The sequence below is a fragment of the Cyclopterus lumpus genome, chromosome 12 (genome assembly GCF_009769545.1).
Source record: "Cyclopterus lumpus isolate fCycLum1 chromosome 12, fCycLum1.pri, whole genome shotgun sequence".
NCBI lineage: Eukaryota > Metazoa > Chordata > Actinopteri > Perciformes > Cyclopteridae > Cyclopterus > Cyclopterus lumpus.
Window position 1 is genome coordinate 12,334,894 of NC_046977.1, and position 22,315 is coordinate 12,357,208.

Genomic DNA, 22,315 nt, shown 5'->3' on the forward strand with positions numbered 1-22,315 from the left:
TCAACGCACAGCTCCATGCCATTGCCTCTCCTGTCCCAAAGCAACATTTCAAATGATGGACAATAAATACTTTTTTTTTTTAAACATGCACTGCAGACTCCGCCCACCCAGCCCGCCCCCGGCAGACGCCGGGCTTGTGAAGCAGCGAACCCGACTATTGGCCGACGTGACTGAGAAACACAGGGAGTAACGTTACATGAAGCCGACTGTTAACTTCAGGCTCTGTCCACCACGCAAAGTCGGTTTACGTTAGGTAACGATGACTACCTCGGGGTCCTTGGATCGAATGGAACTCTGTGAAAGCCTCTTGACATGGGTAGGTCATCAAATGGGAAGGTTTTTTATTTTTTATTTTTTATTTCTCACTGACAGACAGTTCTCTGGCGCCGGGGCGACGCCAGCTAGCATCCGGGGCTATACGTCTAGCTCACTGGGCTAACGGGGTGTAACGTTAGCAGGCTCACGGTGGTTACGTACACAGGCCAGCTGTTTGCTGCTTTAGCCGCTGATGTGTCGCTTGCTAGCTGCCAGCAAAGCGTTCACCCGGCCGTGAACATAATACTGGCTTTAGCCCTGTGCAGTCGGGTATTTAGCTAACTCAACTTTGCAATACCCCGTCGTGTGTTGTGACGGGGGGGGAATCTAACGGCAGAAACGTTGGCCTTGTTGTGGTCCATCGCTTTCTTAGCGAAGTCTCCCCCCTCTGGATGGAGCGGACAACGTTTCATCTCGGTGTCTGCTTCAGAGTCTGACATTCCTGCCATGGTTGACAGACGCATCGTGCCTCATTCCTCTTGATCATGAACGTCAAATACATGCTCCGATTTCTAACGGGACTCTAAATAGTTCTAGTTCAAACCTGAACACGTAATGTGGACAAAAGGGCATCAGATTGTAGGGTCACACGACACGGATTGTAGCGCGTTTGCATTGTTGACACAAACCACAGAGATGTCGACTTTTAGAGAAGGAAAAGGCAATACTTCTGTCGCTGACTACTCGTTTCTGACGCTTCAACGTCCATCACAAACATTATTCAGATGTGCACAGACTTGTGAATGGATCGGCTGACATATCATTAGGTGGAAACTGTGCATCGGTGGTTCCATGTGTTCACCATACACTACTGGCTTAAATGTCAGTAATGCATGCTGAAACAAATTCAAGTAGAGCTGGTTTTAGTTCGAGCTCAGTACAAGTAATCTACCCTCCTGCGTAGTCATGTGGTCTCTTACATGTCACAGAATCATAATTTAAATCAATTTGTGAGTTTTCTGTAGTGAAATGGAGAAAAGGGCATTTCAGAGCTTGTGTTGATGTAATATGTGACATGAGCATTGGTCATTGATGCCTCATCCTCTTGTTGTTACAGCTTGGCTTAAGTACAGCGACTCAGAGTTGCCTTTCTTCATGCTCCTAGTAATGATGTGGCTGTCAAACATTCCCCACATACCTGTTAGCTGTGAAGTCCCAGCCCTGAGTGTGACCGTCTGTTATTAAAGTGCATGAGGCTGTACCTCTTATGAAATAGCCGAAGCCTCAGTATTAAGTCAATGTGTTTATGATTGTAGTCTGTTTGGTTTGAATGCCCAAGTAATGACGGAACAGTATATTTGGTATAGAAAATGTATGATTTAAATTAAGTAGAGTTCTTCATGTGGCCCAAGCTGCTTTAATATTTCGTAATTTCAGTTATCAATAGACATGCTAAAAAATGTTTGTTTCACCAGGTGTATTAATATGAATAATTAATTAATAACTGTATTCATACATTTCCTACAAATGTGCCCTATAACGATAGTAACCAAATGCAGTATAGCAGCACTGCTTGGAAATAATCATGTCTGACATGTATGGCTCACTCATGCTTTACACAGAAAGTATGCACTGGATCACACATCACCAAAGCAACTAGGTGCATTGCTTTCATTTTATTGTCTCGGCTGTTTTACGAAATGTTGTATGATGAGACCTGATGTGAACATTATAGTTTAGAGGGAAGAGTATCTGCTTCACTTTGATCGCTTGTCCTAGTCATGTGACATCTGTGTTTTCCACAGCTAAACTGTCTCCCTTCCAACTGTTTACACAAACTCTTAGGTGTGGGCTTCCTTTTCAGTCCGCTCTGTTTTTGTAGTTATGCCAATATTTTGAACGATATTATTCGTATTACTTTTATTTTTTTCCAAAAATGAAAACATGCTATTTTCTAATAGATAAGAGAAAGATTTTACGTTACATTTAATATGTTTATTTTTTATTTCATGGCCCTTTTGCTTGCTACCACGAAATTGTTGTCATTACGTGAGTTATTGTGCATGTGCCTCGTTTAGGTCTCAGACACTGTCAGATATGAACTTCTTTCAGTTAAACTCAAGTAAGCTCTCTTATCTACCCTATAAGCAGAGTGTTATGGACGATGTGATCAAAGCAGACAGAATGTAATCTGGGAACATGATCAAATCTTACTGAACCAGAACCTCAAAATCCATCAGATCACATGATGCTTTGCATCCAGATTAATTGGTTTTCAATCATCATATTGCAGCCCAGTGCAAAGATTGGGCCTTAACAGGGCCTTAAGACACTGCGCAGATAAAATAGTACAATATGGTATGTGGCATATGCTGCTTAATCTGCTGTCTCAGTGACCACACATGTACAGCTACTGGTTCAGATGGGTGTTGCTGTGAACTTTATAGGAAACCTTTAAGCAGTAGTGGTTGTTCGTCTTAGTGGTTGGCAATGAATATCATAATAACCTAATAATAATAATAATGAACATGGGACATACGAAACCAGGAAACGGTTACTGTTGACACAAAAAAGATGATTATTTTTATAATGATGTTGATTTCAACAAACTCTTCCAGCCTTAGTTGGGCGCTAGAACATTTCCCTGCCTGCGATAAATGTAGTTTCAATATCCATTTTACTTTTATGGCCATTAATTTATATATGATTCCTGATCACCATTCAAGGCAATACGTGTGACACAAATAATGAACTTCTAAAAGCACAATTCATGTGCCATCAGTAATAGAAACAGCTGGCAAAAGGGGGCTTCTTTCACTGATAGCCAGTGGCTGCACAATGTCCCAAACAGCATAAAGGAACTCACCAGCACTGCTCCACTGTGGCTTTTCAAGAGACATCACATGGTCATACATTCTGTTAAAAGGCTTTGTAATCCAGTGTTATGTATACCACAGGTTGGTTGACCTGACATAAAGTCGAGCATGGGGAGCTGTGGCAATGACAACCTATTTCTGCTTGTGAACAATAGTTTAGGGTGTAAAAATAGAGCACCGTCAGAGGTACTGTTGATCAGTCGGTCTACAAAATGCAACAGATCTGGATTTGTTGGACCTCAACGCATGCATTGTTTCATTTAATTTCCCAGTGTTGGCCAGTAAGTTGACTTGTTGCAGTGACCCACCCAGTGTCATGTATATTTCGGTCTTCCATAGTGCTGCTTACTTGTTTGTAATACAGCACTTTGACTGGTCTGAAAGCAATTTGATAGCAACATTGTTGACTCCAACAGTTTCATCTACATCCATTCTAATATGTAATAAAATCTTCCTTTCCAGTTTTGTGTTAGCATCTAAACACAGGAAGTCAGCATGTGACCCACTCTGAGACAATGGTGTAGACGTGAGTGTGATCTGTCGTATACATTTTAGATTGCAGTCTCGATGTGGCAGGGTAATTGGAGTGGGACAGGTTTTCTCAGTCTCTCACTGGTAACCCATGTTATTTATTCAGGGTGATTGTTTTTTGTTGGCTTAAGCTGCTAGCTTCTCTGTGTATCAGTAGACTTCTATCTTATTGGTGCTTGGCTACCTGGAAAAAAAGTGATGGCTTGTTAGTGGAAATAGGAATATTAATACAGATGTTCGAGCGGGTCATCTGCTTGACAAGTGAGTCATTTGAAAGCGTTCATACATGCAGTCATTCAGGAGCAATGTAGTAAAACAAATGAAGGTTCCTAGAAGTCGATCTCAACCACATTAGGATATTTTAAATAGCTTTTTTGTTATTGGATCAGTTTTACACCAAGTGGCTGCGCAAACTTTTTTAAGGTTCACAGTTACGTAGAGGTTGTACACATTATGTCCACCCGTGAATCTAAATTAAAACAGCAGTGTAAAGCATTTTAGGAACATTAATAAAAACATTTGTATGTTGTATAAATGTATCAACTGATTTGTGTGTGTTGTTTTGAGTGTCATGTTGACCTCATGCCACGTGACGTGTGCCCTGTATTGTTTACATTGTCAAATGTCTCCTTGTTTACTGACCTCTGTCTCTGCTAATAAGGATTATTATAGGGCTCTTAGAAGTGTTGCTTCATGTACAAGACCTATTGATTGTAAAGAATACTAATAAAGCACAGTGAATTCACCTGTCCATATACAATATGTTCAAAACAGATACTTGCATTACAGCCACACAGTAATTAGAGATGTTATGCATCATCTTAATGTTCTACAGCCAGTAGTTTAATATTATGGGAGACAACACCAAGCTAACACTCAAAAGAAATCTTAATGAATTTAATGTCAAACACAGTGACAGGTGACAATGTATCGGACTGCATTAACGTCAACGTTCATGTGGAGCCCGTCATCAGGGATTCATCCTGTGTTGAAAGGCGGTCTCTCAGCCAAATCTGTGACTCGGCTTGAGAGCTGCGCGATGCGCCACGTAATGAAAAGTGAGCCCGATGGAACTCCAACATTCCTGCTCTCTCAATTTCCCTCTCTTTTTGGCCTGTGGACCCAAACAAATATTCTCTTGTGTCTGGGCAACAGACTTTAAACCTGCTGGAAGTGATAAAGAAGGATATAAAGGCCAGAAAGAGAACAGTGGCTTGCCAAGTGAGGAAAAGAATTATCTGGAAGTGGAGAGCGATTTAGCAGGAGCAGTAAGTTTGAGCTGCACACATGTGACCATACTCTGGCCTTCAGGGAGCCGCTGTGGAAAGATACCATCATAATACCATTTCCCTAACTATGTCATGTCAAATGTTTGTTGACGTCTTACTCTGTGTGCACTTGACTGCATCGTTTTCTGCTGCAGCCAGAACTCAACAGGTGTCTGTCTGTTTTGTTTAGATCCAGACGTTTGGAGTGGAGGCTCCATGCAAGACGGTGGAAGACTTGACGAGCGGTATCGTCATGGCCCAAGCTCTGCAGAAAATGTAAGTTTTCATCTCCAAGCTCGCGGGAGAAGAAAATGCATCTTTCTAAGAATACTTCTCTTTCTATGGTATTTTACACTGTTGGTTGCGTGTTGTGTTATTCCTGGGCAGATTGAATTATCTGTTGAAAGACGATATATCCGAATGTACTGTAAACATAATTCTCACTAAGTCCACATATTGAAATATTCAGTATCACTGTCAGCCTTTTACTCATTATATTCCCTGAAGCCCTGTTCTCTTGTCTGAATCTTCTAGAGATTTAGTGTATTTCAATGACGCTTGGATTAGTAGAGTCAAACCAGAGGTTGGAGACAACTGGAGGTTGAAGGTAAGAACACTTTTATTTGTATTTTTATTTGTAGGTGTGTGTGTGTGTGTGGTTTATGTTTTGTGAGGCCAGTTTCTTTTGTTTACCCATTAGCGAATGACAGCAGACTTTTCCAAGTTTAAATTAATAATCTGTTTATCCAGAAAGTGATGATTATTTGTTGGTACTGTATAGGTTTATTGGTATTTTTAATATTCAAGGGATACCATGACATAAATCTCTCTTGTTTCAGATCAGCAATCTCAAGAAAGTTCTGAAAGGCGCCCTAGACTATAACCAGGAGGTAAGAAGAATCTACTGTTATCATTTAGAGTTCATCAGTACCCAGCATTCAATTCACAGAAGCCGGCGTGTCGCGAGTAGGGACACGTTGTGTTTGCAGACACTGCCCTTAATCCCTTTAGCACAACACAGGCCATGATAATCCAGTTTTCATATCAGGATATGTTTTGATATATTACAATTTGTGCCTTTCTAGATCCTCGGTCAGCACATTGACGACTTCACACTACCCGACGTCAACCTTATTGGGGAGCACTCTGACGCAGCAGAACTCGGGAGGATGCTTCAACTTATTCTGGGCTGTGCTGTCAACTGTGAACAGAAACAAGGTACACACCCCGTACTCTGCGCGTGCTTGTCAGGCGATATCACTCTGTATTACCAAATGACTCGGATGCTTGAATCCCCGCCCCCCCAACTCGTTATTTTGTCTATTTCTCCAGAATACATCCAGACCATAATGATGATGGAGGAGTCAGTGCAGCATGTTGTCATGACCGCCATCCAAGAGGTGAACGATCATGCTTTTTTAAAATATAATAATAATTGGTGAGGTGGGATTGGGATGGCTGACGGTGCTCCTGTGGCTGTCAGCTGGTGCTGGTGTGAGCTGGTTGTCCTCATTACTGAACCAAGGTGCTGTGCACACTGCACTTTCTTCCAACCCTGAACCTATGTTTGTGTGTTTCTGCAGCTGATGAGTAAAGAGACTCCAGTGATGGGAGGAAATGACTCGTATGTGGACCTAGACAGACAGGTATGGAGACTATAAAACCTCACTGTGGTGCTTTTTATAGCACGTCTGTTTTCTGCGCCATCAAAATGGTCTTCGATTAGACAGATCCAGTCTCTGGATTTTCTACTGAAATCTCAACACCAATGCCATTACACACAACATGCTTGAAATCAGATATCTGCCTCATCCAATGCTATACCCTCTTCCTTTTTGGCCACAGCCCTGTAAAACAGCTGGATGTTTAAAACAGCGCAATATTGTGCAATATTGTGCAATATTTGCTGTTTACAAACTGCCTCAAAAATATCTCGCACTGTTTTTTGGGGTAAATGTATTTGTTTAGTCCTTGATCCAATATCTCCTTGAGGTTATAAATGTTTGTTTCTTTAGTCTCAGCCGAGTAAACAATAAATTGTGTGGAAATTAAATAAAATCTTCATGGTTTTTATTCTTTTTTACTTTGGTTTCTCAGCTGAAGAAGACGGCAGAGGAGCTGAACGATGCTTTGTCTACCAAGGAGGAGATTGCCCAGCGGTGTCGTGAGCTTGACATGCAGGTTGGTTTCATCCTCCGTGTTTTAGGCTGGTCGACTGCTGGCTTTAGACCTCATCATAGCACAGTGTTCAGGTCCAATCCTGTGTCCTAACCTGAAAGACACAATGCCACCATTGGGCCTAGCGAGGTTGTATAAGTCAGTTAGTTATCACAATGGCATACTATTAAAAAGTGATGATGTGAATCATTGACATTAATTATATTGGATAACATTCTATGCTGCCCTCATTATAATATAACTATTTGTGTCTTCATGGAATGAAAATCATTTAATGTCCTAAGTGTGAACCATATTGGTATTGTTAGGGGTGGTTAAGGTATATTTTAGCGTGTCAGGCATTACTCATTAGCCTTGAGCAAATTGAATTGTGCAATGATGACGCAATTTGAAACTGAAGGGATAAGTGAGAACTTATGAACAGTAACTGTATAATTTGCAGGAACATATTTATACAAATAACTAACTTTAATTCACCTTTTTGCTTTTTTATTTTGTAACTCTTTTTACTATCTAACTGATTGTGTCATACTTCTTACCGCTATGTTTTGGTTACACTTGAAAAGCAGCTCCCTTTTATGCATAATTACACTGTATACTTATTTACTTCAATATTTCCTGGTCAGATTGTTGATTTTCTTTACCTTAACAGTGATGAAAAGAGATTAACACACTTTGTCTATCTATCTTCATAGCAGATGATCATAATCAACATATTTATTTACATTTACTTACTAAAGACACAGCTATTACAGATAAAATGGAGCTGTGATTTAAAGGGTTACCTGCTCTCCTGCCTTAAATCGGCTTCCTTATTTCCTGACTATTGCATCACTGTGTGCCTTGCTTTAAAGGCCCTCCGTGTCCAGGAGGAGCGTGATAGACTGAGGTTAGACTTTAATGAGCTAGAAGAGAGGGTAAATCCAAACTTTCCTTTCTTTGTGTCTCTTTTTTCCATCTCCATGATGTGTGTGTGTGTGTGTGGTGTGTCTAATAGTCCTGGGGGTTTCTTTCAGTCTGCTTGCACCAGCATCCCCTTTGGAGTCCAGATCCCCCTCCTACTAATTATCTGTGCATGCGTGTTTGTGCACACGTACACACATGGTCCTCATGGGGCACACCAGCCACAACACACAACAAGTTTGGTGTGGGTGTGTCAGTTGTCACCCTTTCACTAATTATCCTTTTTTCCCTTGCGTGTTTCATTGCTCTCCCAAAGCAATAGCAGACAGTAAGGGGTGAACCCAGGAAGGAGTCTGGCAAAACTGTTGGAAATATGTAAAATATCACACATATATTATTATTATGTGATGTAACCATTCTTCTTTTTACTGAATGAAAAAAGTGCACATCAAGAACCCTTTTATCAAAATAAAAAAAGGAATCTGGTCAGCAGGCAGTCAGCAGCAGCATTGATCGTACTGTAACTCAATACCTGTAACTCAATACCTGTAACTCAATACCTGTAACTCAATATCTGTAACTCAATTACGGTTTCCTGTTTTTTTTTTTTTTTTTTTCTGATCAAAGCTCTGATGGGATATAGGCAATTATATATATATATATGTTACACATAGAACACATCTTTTACAAAAGCAGACATACAGTAGCCAGTACGTCAGCGGGAAGTCAGACTAGTCTGATGGCATTTGTTTTAAAGTCTCAATAAATATTGGCTAATGACTTGATCCTGGCTTATTTATACAGGGTTCAGAAATTAAGATATGTGGTAATTGTTCAATATTTCAGGTCAGACAATTAGACAATTTGAAAATAACCCTGTTATTCATCTTATAAATATGTTTCTATCCCCTTTTAACAAAAATATTAAGATAATTTCTTATGTTTTGAGATGCATCAGACTTAGTGTTGAATTACTATCATTTATGACGCATTGAAAACCAGGAATCTGCTTCTGCTTTGCTTTGTGTGGAGTTTGATACCCTGTCTGCCATATTGAGAAGGCAACATCAAACCATATGTAGCCCTCTTTGCTATGTTGGAGTTTGTTGGTGTTCCTCGTTGAAGTGTTTTTTGGTGTGCGCTTGCTTTATCACCAGAAGCGATGCTGCAGTATTATGACCTAATGGATTGAATGCTGTCAAGACAATGTTGCGTTTGCATATCAGTAGTTTGAGAGATACAATTTGAAGAACTAACTTATTTCCCTTCTCTGCTTCTCTTCACTCTCTATCTTCAACATTCCATCCCTCTATCCTTCTCTACACCGCCCGTGATCCCTCTGTCCTCCATGCTACTCCTTTTTTTTCCCCCTCTTTTTTTCACGTTTCCTCTTCTCCAAATCCCTGTCTCTCTCACGACTGAACCCATGTCTTCCTGCCCATTTTTCTGGTTCTCTTTTTGCACTCCCATTCTTTGCCCTCCTTTTTGCTCGCATCCCTTCCACAGGTGGCAGCCCTGCAAGAGGAGAAGAGCAGTTTACTCGCAGAAAACCAGGTCCTGATGGAGAGACTTAACCAGTCTGACTCCATAGAGGATATAAACAGCCCTGCAGGACGCAGACACCTGCAGCTGCAGACACAACTGGAGCAACTACAGGAAGAAACATTCAGGTTGGGAGTTGATAGGAGGAGAGAGATTTTGTCTTTTTTAAAAGTGAGCGTTGAATTGACTGATGCTGATGTGAAACCCTGGTTTTTAAAGATGATTACTGCTAATTCTGTCTAGGTTGGAGGCATCAAAAGATGACTTCCGGATCCGTTGTGAAGAGCTCGACAAAGAGCTTGTGGACTTAAAGTCACAGAATGAAGAGCTTGCGTCTCTGGCTGATGAAGCACAGTCTCTCAAGGACGAGATGGATGTCCTCAGGTAAGAAGGGGATGCTAAATCTTGTTTCAACACACTGAGATTACTGTAATAAAGCAAACTAAACTCAAGAGATGCCAAATGGAAATAAGTATCCAAAAGAAAAGGAGATGAAGCAAGACAAATAATATATTGTTGAACCACTATCCTGTTATTTCAGACTACTCCCCTCTCCTTTCTAAATGTGACATTGTAAATTGAGAGTGCCCGTTGTTTCCCTCTCCAGGCATTCGTCAGACAAAGTGTCAAAGCTGGAGGGCACAGTGGAACACTACAAGAAGAAACTGGAGGACATGGGACTTCTCAGGAGACAGGTACCCAGGCGGCAGCAATAACTTAATGCACTTCTGTTGCAATGAGTTGCATTTTCCTGACAATATATCACTCAGCATCCATATTTAGTTTCAATCAGTACCTTTTTTTTTAAAGGGTACTAAACACCAAGTTTTATTCTAACAACTGCCAATATGCGTATGCCCAAGTTACAAACAAATAAAGTTGTTCGTCGTTCTTTCCCAGAATAAGCTTTTGGAGGAGAAGAACACGGTGTTAATGCAGAGCACCGTCAGTTTGGAAGAAGAGATACGAAAGGCCAATGCTACGAAGGGCCAGCTGGAGACGTACAAGAGACAGGTGAGCAACCAACAGCCATGTTGACTCCATTATTTACATGGCCTCTGGCTTGGTGATGTAGCCCAACCTGTAAATCTGTATCTATCTATATATATCTTTTTTTTTAAAGAGATAATGTATTCCCTATTCTGCCCTTTCTCTGCACAGGTGGTTGAACTTCAGACCAGACTGTCAGAAGAGTCTAAAAAGGCCGACAAGATGGAGTTTGAATACAAACGCGTCAAAGAGAAAGTGGACTCTCTCCAAAAAGAAAAAGATGTACGTACAATCCAGTGTATTAATATAATAACTGGTACAGTATTATTTAACAGTATTGTTTTTACTCTAAAGATGAATATAAAGTTTTCCGAGGTATCCCACCGTACATTTTCTCGGCCCTATTTTATAGATGGAATCAGATATATGAAAACGAGAGCAGTGTGCCTACATTTGTAAATGAAACATTTAGTTCTACAAGTAAGAAGAAAGTAAGACCAAAGGTTGTGCACAAATTTTAAATGCTGTCTACAAAGTTACTATAGTGTGCCCTGCCCCTACTTGATTGACAGATGAATTATTTTTGGCACATTGGGGATCTTCATTGCAAACCCTGCACCATTTCATGTTCATATTTTCTGGATAACTCCATCACACATGTTTCTCTCCCTCTGTAGCGCATGCGTACGGAGAGAGACTCTCTGAAGGAGACCATTGAAGAGCTCCATTGTGTCCAAGCCCAGGAGGGACAGCTCACATCAGGTAAAAGGAAGAAATGCAAATAGCTGAGCTCGGCCTTTCTTCAGCAAAGTCTAATCTACTTGGTCAAGCCTAAATATTTGGTTCTACCCTGTATTCACGTTACTATGTGTTTGTTATAGGCTTGTTCCCGATGGCCAGCAACGACGGCTCTGACTCCCTGGCTGCTGAGATCACCACACCAGAGATTCGGTATGCCGTTTGAACCCCACATTTAGATTTAATATAGAGAAGGTGGTGAGATAGACATGTTGAGTACAAATATCAGATCGTCTCATGGATTTATATTCAGAAGGTTACAGACGAAGAAATATGACGTCAAAGTATTTCTATTTTCTGTTGTTACAAGGTTTTGGAAACAGGTTTTGTTTATTGTGCCAGACACACATCAGAAGATAGAAGATTATATTTGTGAGATGCTGTTGTTCACTCTGTAGCCAAATGGTTTCCGGTCGGCTCCCTTTTGCTCTCTGTTGTTTTAAAGTGGCTGTTTTGGGCTTTAAAAGAACCGTCTAGTGACTTATGTAATAGTTGGGTGTGAGTTACATCAGCTTGACGGCTGCTTTCCAAGAGGGCTGGGTTTTCTGCTGGCAGCATAACCCTAACCCGGGTTCACACAGTTTACCACGTGTGAACAACAATAAATATGGATTTACTTTGAAATCCTCTTAAAGCTACTAATGGGGGAAAAAAAGCCTTGCTTAAATTAACCCAGCCCAGACTAATTATTACCCTGTGGAGGTAAACTAAGATAAAAACTGTCTGGCCTGAGGTGATGTCATATCCTGCAAGCTTTCGGAGGTGGAAGGTAAATGTTGCAATCGCAGTGTTTCATGTGAGATATCTAAAGAGAATAACTGTGGTTGAAATACAAAATTGATGATTCATACTCACTTGTGATTCAGCATCCAACAGTGAGTGTGAATACTGAACCAGGCTGTGCCTTTTTAGACGCATTCAACCTGTGGCTTTCATAAGCAGCATCCGGAGTTGATTTCTGCCCTTCAGTTTCCTCAAAACCTCGACCAACAGAAATCCGGTCATCCCACTGTAATATTTTCCCAGTAAGCTGCATTGAGACCTCTTCTTAAGTCTTCCTTTGCCTTTCCTGGCTCGACCTTCGCGAGCCAGCAGCTGTGAAATATTTAGTAAGTCTTCCAGTTGGAAAGGAGTCGGCAGCCACACCCTAAAAATCTGTTATGTCTAGGATCTGTCTTTTGATCGTGTTGAGTGTCTCCTGGTTCCTATCGGTTTGGGGGAAAGTATCTCAAGTATCTCTGCACCGTTACACCTTTCAGTTTTGTGTTTACCTGAGTCCAAAGTTCATCAGGAAAGAGTCAAATCAGTCGGGGGAACAGGGCAAGAGTGGGCGTCTCAAAGTATATACAATATATTTATGTTTTTTGTGGAGGCATTGTTGGTCAGTCTGACGGCCAACTACTTGTAATATTACAGTCGTCTTCTTGCTCTGAATATTTTAGTATTAACTAGAGTCTTGTTAATACTAATACTAGTTAGGTCGAGTTACTAGACCGAACCAGCAGATGGATTGCATCTATTTGCATAATGTGTGTAGAATGTATTTAGTTTCCCAAGTGCTAATAAAATTACAATTTCTCACGTTATATTTACTAATGCTGCACAGTTTGTGCCAAATAGTAACGTGGGACCGATATGATGAATATACATGCATGCAACGCATGCAAAAATGTGTTCTCACCTGTGCTCTTTTGTTTATCTTTATCTGTGATGATATAATATCAGACTTTAAATGACATTGAGGTAAATATTCTATAGGGCTTGTGAGTACAGGTATAACAATAAATATTGGTTGTTTCAACTATGGATGATCAGTTATCGTTGTTGTTTGAAACGAATACTTGCTTCTGTCCAACGTGTTGCTCCAGAGAACATCTGATTCGTCTTCAGCATGAGAACAAGATGCTGAAGCTGGCCCAGGAGGGATCCGACAATGAGAAGATTGCACTGCTGCAGAGTCTGCTGGAGGATGCCAACAGAAGGAAAAATGAACTGGAGACCGAAAACAGGTCAGCAGAGGGCACGGAGACACGCAACCTGGGAGCCTTCGCAGCATAAGCAAACAAACTGGAGGCGGAATTATTTTTTGTATTTGCCTATAAAAACACAATTACATTTTTCTTTTTTTTTTTCGTGCCAAGTCTCTTATTGAAATTTGATAAACAAATAAACCGGTCTTTTGTGCTTTTTTAAAAATCTAGGTTAATCAATCAGCGCCTGATGGAGGAACAGGGTCAGGTGGAGGAGCTCCATAAGAATCTTCAAGAACAGGGTTCCAAAGCGGACGATGTAAGTAACGACATGTTAGTTCTGCACTGTGGAGGCGTGACTCTGATACCAGTTGGAACTCCCATCAAAACACACTTAAACAAAGATGTTCGACAAGACGACCGTACACCGCTCCTCCTGAAGGCTTTGATATTTTATTTTGAAAAAGTCACATTAAAAAGGGAACAGGAGTATAGTTAACATAATTAACCATCTGTCTTTTCACTCAAACAAACACTCATTTTAAGTATTTTGACCACTTTTTAGATGAAGTACAGTTTATAAAAACAAGTATGTGTAAACAAAAATGGTATCATTGAAACATTATCACGATTATGGAGGAATGATCTCAGAAGACCTTTTAATTAAGTACATTTTTTAGTACAAATTTAGCCAGGCAAGGAGCTGGTGTGTCAAACGTCGGGTGCAAATATGAGAGACACCGTGACTGATTATCGCGTGGATGATTATTGCCTCTCAGTGAAATACTTGTGCATTTTCTTTTCAAATAATGCTTCCACTCACAGACTATAGTAAGTCTAACTTTGTGATTCCTGACAAGTTCCCTCTCTTAGACCTTGTTCTTTCAAGATGTTAGCTGTATTAGTTATACAAGCTGTGTATAATGTGGAGCTAATGTTGTGTTAGTATACATATTATATACATTTTGCAAATGTAATAACTTAATGCACTTGTTACACTGAGTTGCTGCACTAAAGTAGGAGTAGTTTGGAGATTCTGCAGGTGTCTTTTTCCTGTTAGAAATAGAGGAGAGGCGTCTGTAATTAGTTATTTGGTATCTTCTTTGTGTAGATTTCTCCTCTCTGGAAACCCAACTTTCCTTGATGCTGTTTGATTTCTTGTTTCGAGATGCTCTGCAGATTTCTGCTCTCACATGATTTTACGTACCACATGGAAAGTGGACTTGTAAATATTCTTAATGATCCGATAACCTGAGAAATGGTGCCATCACCCGCCCAAAGGTTTTGGTTCGAGGCTCTGCATTTCTTCTCTGTTGGTCGCCTTGTTTACGGATTTTTTTAAATATAGTTTGATACCACAGGATAACATTACACAAACATGTCATGTTCTACACTCCCCTCTGTTGGATGAGAAGGGAAATGTGCAGGGTTTTGTTATACTGTGGTGCCTTGTAGTAACAACTTTAAAGGTCCTTTTGCATTTATCCAAAGTCTCTTTGAATGTTGCTTGTCTTTTTATTTTTTTAAGTTGTAGCTGTGGGTTTTGTAGGTTGGAATATATTGTTATAAAACATATCCTTAATTAGTTTCTTCTTTTTCTTCAGTCTTCCATCCTGAAGAAGAAATATGAGGAGCACATGTAAGTTCCCGTTTTACAAACCCAGAAATATGCTTGCATATAAACCAAACTGGATTTGAATATATTTAAAATGTCCTCTTCGCTCAGTTATGGGATGCGTAATATGAAATATTCTACAAAACTAGGTCTGAATATTTTTGTTTGACGTTGGTGCTTTGTCCTCTTCATCAGGGAGAAATTACAAGAGTTGAACAATGAGTTACTGAAGAAGAACGCCTTCATCGACGAAATGGAGCCCAAATACAACACCAGCTGTGAGTTTGAATCCTGAATGCGTGAAATGCAGTTGAAGCCTGATGACCTCATCCTCTTTTAACACCTGTTCTCATCATTTTTGAAAGGATGTAATGTATGATATTGTGCTGAAGAAACACTGAGACATCTTCTTTTTTTTCTCAATACATATTCATAGCAAAGGACATACAAAGCTTAACAAAATCCCTTTTATGTCGTTGCCTCTCAGCCCAACGAGTGGAGGAGCTGGAAGACGCCTTGAAGAAGAAGGATGAAGACATGAAGCAGATGGAGGAGAGATATAAGAAATACCTGGAAAAAGCCAAGAGTGTGAGTTTATTTATAGCTGAACTATTGCTTGCTGTAGGTGCAGGTCAACAAGAAAGTGTATGTGATGTGATTGAATGTGTCCGCTCCAGGTGATCCGGACCCTAGACCCCAAGCAGAACCAGGGTTCAGGTCCAGAAGTCCAGGCCCTTAAGAACCAGCTGCAGGAGAAGGACCGGATGTTGCACTCATTGGAGGTAATAAAGTATTAGCTTGTTAACCTTTTATAGATGAGCAGGAACTGGAGAAGGAAGCCTGTTTAATAAAAAAGCACCAGCATTGATCATTTGTGTGTTTTTTTTAATGTTTTCTCCAAACAGAAAGAGATGGACAAGACAAAAACCCAGAGAGATTATGAGGAGAAACTGATCGTGTCTGCCTGGTACAATATGGTAAGAAGGACCGTTTATAGTCTGTGATGCACTTTTTAAATGGTGTCTTATATTTAATTCTGGCACACACGACTGTGCAGCTGGGATTTATTAACAAGAAGAGTAAAGATTCATAATACACAGAAAATAAGGGATAATTTTCATTCCCTCTGTCATTATTAATATGATTTATATATGTGAGTAATATAGAACCTGAAGCCATTTTTATGCGGAAATGCCAAACAGTTGATACTACCAGCTTCTCAAAAATGAGAATTCCCCACTTTTATTATAAAGAATTTAGTATCTTGAGGTTTTGGACTCCTGATCGGAAAAACTAAATATATATTATTACATCATATAGTGCTTTTGGTCAGTGATGGGCATTTTCCACTTTCTTCTGACCTTTTATTTGCCAAATATTGACTTAATAATAAAAATAATAATTTTGTTGCAACTTGTAATAATACATAGCTCAATCAAGGATAGTTCTTAGGAATAAAATATGAAGTGATGCACTGAAAAACAGACACTTTATTTCTAAATAATTTCCCAGAAATTATTTGCAGTGAGTTATTCCTTTTAATAGACTAAACATCTTCTTTTTTCTTACACATAGCATTCCACCCACATGTATTTATGTGTGAATTTGAATGTTTTAGTATTCATGAAATTCATCATTATTTACAGGTTATGCAAGAAGGCATTTCAGCCACCAGAGGGCAGCATATGCTTATCTATAGTTGTAAAAGAAACTGCATGTCCTCCGTTTTAAACATTTGATCAATAGCTGGTGTTAATGTTCACGAGTTGTTAAATATGAATTCAGCTCTCTGGTGACTTCCACTCTGCGTGTCGTGCTCCTGCAAAAGCTCTGGCTCATATATTGACTCTCCGTCTACTCGCTGTCTCGTTACACTGATGAAATAAGAATTCCTCTGCATCTTTTTTCAGGGTATGTCTCTGCAGAAGAAGGCGGCTGAAGACAGACTTGCCAACACCGGTTCTGGCCAGTCCTTCCTGGCCCGGCAGAGACAAGCCACCAGCACACGTCGCTCCTATCCAGGCCACGTCCAGCCAGCTACCGCAAGGTAGATGGCAGCAGGGCAGAAAAACAATGCGACCATACAAATCCCCTGAACTTACACACAATAGATGTGCCTTTTTTTCTTTTTTTTTAGGCACGCTGTTTGCATTCATTTCTAATGGACGTTCTTGTTTTCCTGCTTTCCGCCTATTGATTTTCTTTTTTTTTTCCTTCTTGATCAGATCCATGAGGTAGAGATGCCAGGCAAGGCTGCCCAAAATCTCGCACCACTTTTTTTTTCCTTCTTTTTTTTCTCAGAAAGCATATTTTACCCTGCCTCCTGTGATGCCAGGCTCCACCCCTTTAAACACCCCAGCATATTCCGTAGGGTCTGACTAATCACCCCAAGCATCCTCTCTTCCTCCCTCTCAACCACTGGCCTTCCTCAACCTGTGCTCTGTGGCACACCTTTGTCAGGCAGGTAATGTTGACCCCAAGGCAGAGAAGAATCATTTCTGTATCGAGGAGGCGCTCTTGCACGTTCATGCCGTAGGCGGCAGCAATTTTCATTTACATGTGTTTAACATTTGAATTCTGTTTTGCCGTGTCATTATATTTGATTTTTTTTTACTTTAGATGCAATATTGAGTAACAAATGCATCGGAAGATGTATAGTCGCCTAATCTCATGTAAATGTTCCTTTGGCTCGCTTTTGGTCTCAATGATCTCTAATAGGAATAAGCAGGTAACTGTCAGCTGGTAACGGTGCAGCAATAATTATGAATGGTAATTTCCTCTGAGAAAAACTTAAAGTTGTAATCCTCAGCGAGGTAGATTGTGGTAAATAATTCTACATAACTGCGTAGACTGGTTTTCATTATCTTTCTTAGCGTCAAGCAGACTGGGAAATGCCTCAGTTCAGTTTGAGCTCCACCAGCATGTAGCAGGTTGTCTCAGACACCACCTCACGTGCCATAGCGTTACATTTCAGAACATGCACCTCCACTGCTGCACAGACATGAATGTGTTAAAGGAATAGTCGTGAGATAGTCTGGGATCGGGACTTGGTTTGCAGACCCGTTCTGCTAATGAGTCACCAAAGAGGAGGTGTTGAAACAGTGAAGGTTGTTCTGGGTCTTTTTGAACGGTACACGGTGCTTCCTGTGCCACTTTCAACATGCATCTTGAATAGGTATGTATGCTTGTTGCAGCTGTTCCTGTCCTTTTCTTCAACGCATTTCTTGTTCCACTCCGTTTACCTTGTCATTGTTTTTAAGCCTCATCCTGAACGATCTCTTATTAACACCATAGAACCTTTTTTTTTCTTTTTTTAGACGCCATGGAAGTGACCCTGTTCGTTTGCTCGTGTATGTGTTTAGATCAAGCCGTCTGACCGTTGTCTCTTTCTTTCCTCCCTCAACAGCAATGTCACTGCATGACTGGCACACCACTGAACTGGCCTCGAGTGGCCCGGCCTGTCTTTGGCCTACGCTGGCCCCGCCCCCTCCCCGGGCAGGGCTAGACTGAGGCACACGATGCATGAACTACCTGCCTGCCTGCCTGCTGTTTGCATGACTTTGCATTGTAACACCAGTAACAGCATGAGCACTAACAACCCTCTGCAGCGTCATGCATCGTAACCCCCAGACCAGCTCAAGGAGGCCAGCAACTAAACTCCTTTGCCCGCCCTTCCAGCTCCGTGCTCCTCATGTTCTCCTGCTCTTTGTTACCCTCTCCGTTCCCCTCCTCTCCTCCCTCCACTCACTCTTCATGGACGTGACTGCTTGTGCTCCCACGCCACATCCAATCTGTTACACTTCAATTCATGTTACAAACACCCAGGACGGGGGCAGGATATAGCAGCGTTGTATGTCAATCAAGAATAGGCCTTTTCTGCCATGTGTAACTTGACATTGTCTGGCTGCCTCAGGATACCTCAATGACATATTTCCACATATCTGTCTCGATTTCCATGGGAGAGAAATATTTGAGAGGTGTGGCCTGCAGATCAGTCTCCATAACAAAAAGCGCTCCCCTTTAAACTTCCAGGTGTGGTTCTGCCCAGCCTCTCCTCAACACGTTGCTCTTAGAAGTGGTTTTACCTCAAGTATTAGTCCGTACAACAAGGAGAGCGTACAGGACGTTACTGTGATGTTTGGACAGATTGGAGCATAGGATGGCAAAATAAGTGTTTTTTAAAATGAATAACATGGTTACAGATATGCTTTCATATGGGATAAAAGCCCTCATTAAGGCGACTGACTACTTGTTTTCCAATGGAATTTAATGTCCGCATAGCATCTATTTCTCCATTAAAATCTTAATTTAATGCACATGTATACAGTGGTTGTAGTTGACAACTATGTTGTCTGTTATTTGTAAAAGTAGCAAATAACCGGTCTAATTGAGCCAAAAGCAAGAGGCTCTGCGGACGGTGCATGTTGACACACGTTTTATACATTTTACCATAAAACATAAACGCTAATTCAATAGAATACTTTTCGGACAAAAATAAGCGAATGAAACTGAACATTATTTCTTGCATTCAATTAGTTGGCTGGAAAGGGCTAACTATTTGAAGAAATGTAGAAGGGGAAAGCCCTGCAACGATCAGAGTATCCTGTTGACCACAGATCGTTATTCAATCAATTTCATCAGTTCATCATCACTAATGTGTTGACTGCTTACACATTTTACATAATTTATACAAGCCACAAATTATCAATAATAAGAAACCTAAAGTTGGTGTTGCTGCAAGACATAATGTACACTGTGTGTAGTTTTTAATAAATGTATTTAAATTAAATTTTCAGAGCGTATTATAGGTATGTTGACAATTAGGGTAAAAAACAAACACCTGGAGCTAAGGATATATGCATATTTCGTCATATGTGCATACATTTTTCAAAAAAGAGGGATGGTTGAATCCTCCAATTTTAGGGCTGTTCTTTTTATGACTAAAGACGGCAACGCATACCACTCCCTTTTTAAAGACCACTTTTATTGTGTTATTTGAAAAAAGAAAAAAGATGAGTTTTTAAATCTCATATGCATACATGAAGTAGACTTAACGAGGGCTTTTCTTCTCTGTACTTTGACCTATTTTACTCATAAATGTATTGTGTAACCTTGGTTTAATTCATGCCGTGCATTTTTATCTTGATGGCTTATTTATTCTTTTGGGCGCTTGTACAGCAGTATTGTTACATCTTTTTTTTTATATCAGTAGTATTATTATATCACCACTTGTACTGTTACAATGGAGTTGAAGTTTCCATACACCATCGAGATACTGTTACAACAAAAGGAGGAGATCGAAATGGTGTAGCGTTTGTCTCCATCTCATGAAAATGACACAAGGTTATTATTAACTGTCATCTGAGTATCAGTGAAAAATGGAGGATATTGTGCAAGGTCTCCAGTCTTTTCAGGAAGAGGAGTCTCTTAGAAAACGTGTCATGTTTGAATCGGAATGTTTTCTCATCAACAAAAGAAAGCAAATTTTTACACTTTTAATTCCCTGAAAGGTCGGTGACCCTAGAAAATGACCTTTTGAGTGTTTCTAGCGACGTCAACAAAGACTGTGGGGGAAAGGCTCACGAGCTTTAGGCATGCGTGGGTAACTGCATTAACAATAAAGTGAGCTCAGATGGTTGATTAACTAATCTTGGATCAAATCAGATTTTACATTCGGGCGTCAAATGTGCCTGATGGGAGCGGTGACACAGTATGTCGTTGCCGTATGAATTCAGTTGCAAAGCAAAGGCGTGATGTTTTGTCTAGTTCGCTACTTGTTTCTGTCCAATTCTGTGTTTTGGAAACCACTTGCCATGAACATCCAGCTGTAAGTTATATTACACAGAACTCTTTTAACCGTCCATCCTCATGAGTCATTGGTTTGGTAAGAAATCTGTATATAATGGAACACATCCACATTGGGGTTGACCTGTTTAAATTTTCATTATAATACATTTTCTGGTATTTAATAACCCCTAAGAGAAAGCATATGATGTTCTCTTTTATCCCCATTCAAGTCAGCCACTGTAATTTGTCGTTATATGTGTCTGTGTATGTACTTAATATGACTGGCAAATAATGAGATACTGGGAGCGGGGAGAATATCGCAGTAATATAACCTGAGAAAACCAGCTAGTTTGTGACATTTCTTATTAATGCCAATTTCTTCTCAATAAAGAAAGGGAAGGTGACATCTTGATTTACTGTTTAATGCTATGATCCCAAATCATTTCCTAATTTTCATTTTTGGGAACAATAAGGAAGATCGCAGTATTGAAAATGCGGTCATAATGTGGCGTATAAAGCTTGTGCTCCCTGACTGACAGCTGCACCATCAAAAGTGTTTCAGAGAGATGAGACCGACGCGTGCAATGTTTGCTGTATTTTTTTTTTACTCATTGGAAAACGTTTCTTTACATATTGAAGTAGCAAATAACCTTCCATTTGCCAAGTTTTATATTGCTTGTATACAAACACACAATGTACATACTAAATGTGGCCGTGCTAGAGGAGGTCTCTGGCTATTTGAGAACATGAAACTTATGTCAAGTTAGATGGATTTCATTTAGCATCGGTCCGATCGGGACCTGTTGAGGGGAAATGTGCTTCCTTCGCTTCAAAACTTGGAACTCACTATGTAAATAAAGCTTGTATAAAACAGGCCGTGTCTCTGTTTGTCCTCGTTTTTACCAATCGTGATGACCAGTACCATGCAATCTGATACCACACACACCCAGAGTGTCTGTAGTTTCATAGGTCCACTTTATTTAAGGTGGCCCACAATTAGACTGGTGACATAAATTAATCCTTGACCATGAATTTCAATGTTTGCACACAAAATTGATTGATATCTTAATATTAGCTACGTATCAAATGACAGAGAGGAAGCACCTGAATCTGCAGTGGCCCTTTAGCAGCCCGGAGCACCAATTATTGCTTGTCTTGTAGGAACTGCATACATTCTGGTCTAACCACTGGATGAAAATACATATTCCATTCGTTGAACGATGAAACACATATATTAACTATTTTTCCAAAGCTACACCTGTTTCGGAATTGCAACAAAGATGGCCGCTCGCCAGCTACCTGGATAAGAAATGGAATTGTTTCAGACGAGTCCATCGTTTCCCTCAGGAGAAGGGACATGTGTACATGTATATATGCATATTTGGAATTATATATGCCAGATAGACAGAAGTATGACTCTGAATGAAGGATCATTTGACTGTTGAGCATGTAAATAAGCAACTGTATGCTAACACGTTTACAGCTTTAATTTAGATGGTAATACGTCAATGTTGTGCACCTCTATCAACCCTAGTGGCCAAAAGTATAAATAATGTAATACAGGTATAATTCCTCAATGAGACAGATTGAGTTACCATGGCC

At 40.3% G+C, this 22,315-nt stretch overlaps 1 protein-coding gene across 4 annotated transcripts; it reads left to right on the forward strand.

Annotated features, from left to right (window-relative positions):
• Positions 1 to 146: 146 nt before the first annotated feature.
• On the forward strand, positions 147 to 21,589 carry hook3 (hook microtubule-tethering protein 3). Of its 4 annotated transcripts, XR_004610608.1 has the most exons (25): positions 153 to 316; positions 5,121 to 5,206; positions 5,465 to 5,537; positions 5,770 to 5,820; positions 6,016 to 6,148; positions 6,263 to 6,330; positions 6,514 to 6,576; positions 7,028 to 7,111; positions 9,518 to 9,681; positions 9,797 to 9,937; positions 10,161 to 10,248; positions 10,454 to 10,567; positions 10,715 to 10,825; positions 11,221 to 11,305; positions 11,425 to 11,494; positions 13,210 to 13,350; positions 13,543 to 13,630; positions 14,916 to 14,950; positions 15,122 to 15,204; positions 15,414 to 15,514; positions 15,604 to 15,708; positions 15,832 to 15,903; positions 16,837 to 16,973; positions 17,152 to 17,390; positions 18,333 to 21,589. XR_004610608.1 is itself a non-coding variant. In XM_034546627.1 (24 exons), exons 1-24 carry the CDS (start codon positions 260 to 262, stop codon positions 17,162 to 17,164), a joined length of 2,163 nt encoding a protein of 720 aa, XP_034402518.1. In that variant the 5' UTR covers positions 147 to 259; the 3' UTR covers positions 17,165 to 21,587. The 4 variants fall into 4 exon arrangements, 3 of the variants coding, with proteins under 3 accessions (XP_034402518.1, XP_034402519.1, XP_034402517.1); XM_034546627.1 differs by having other exon boundaries at positions 147 to 316; positions 17,152 to 21,587; XM_034546626.1 differs by lacking the exon at positions 17,152 to 17,390 and having other exon boundaries at positions 164 to 316; positions 18,333 to 21,587.
• The last annotated feature ends 726 nt before the right edge of the window (positions 21,590 to 22,315 follow it).

Bases quoted from the DNA above. Each gene is read 5' to 3' on its own strand.
- hook3 (XM_034546626.1), top strand. From the start codon at position 260: ATGACTACCTCGGGGTCCTTGGATCGAATGGAACTCTGTGAAAGCCTC. The intron at 7,112-9,517 runs GTTGGTTTCATC...TCCCTTCCACAG, and splicing joins GTCGTGAGCTTGACATGCAG to GTGGCAGCCCTGCAAGAGGA. The intron at 15,205-15,413 runs GTGAGTTTGAAT...GTTGCCTCTCAG, and splicing joins GCCCAAATACAACACCAGCT to CCCAACGAGTGGAGGAGCTG.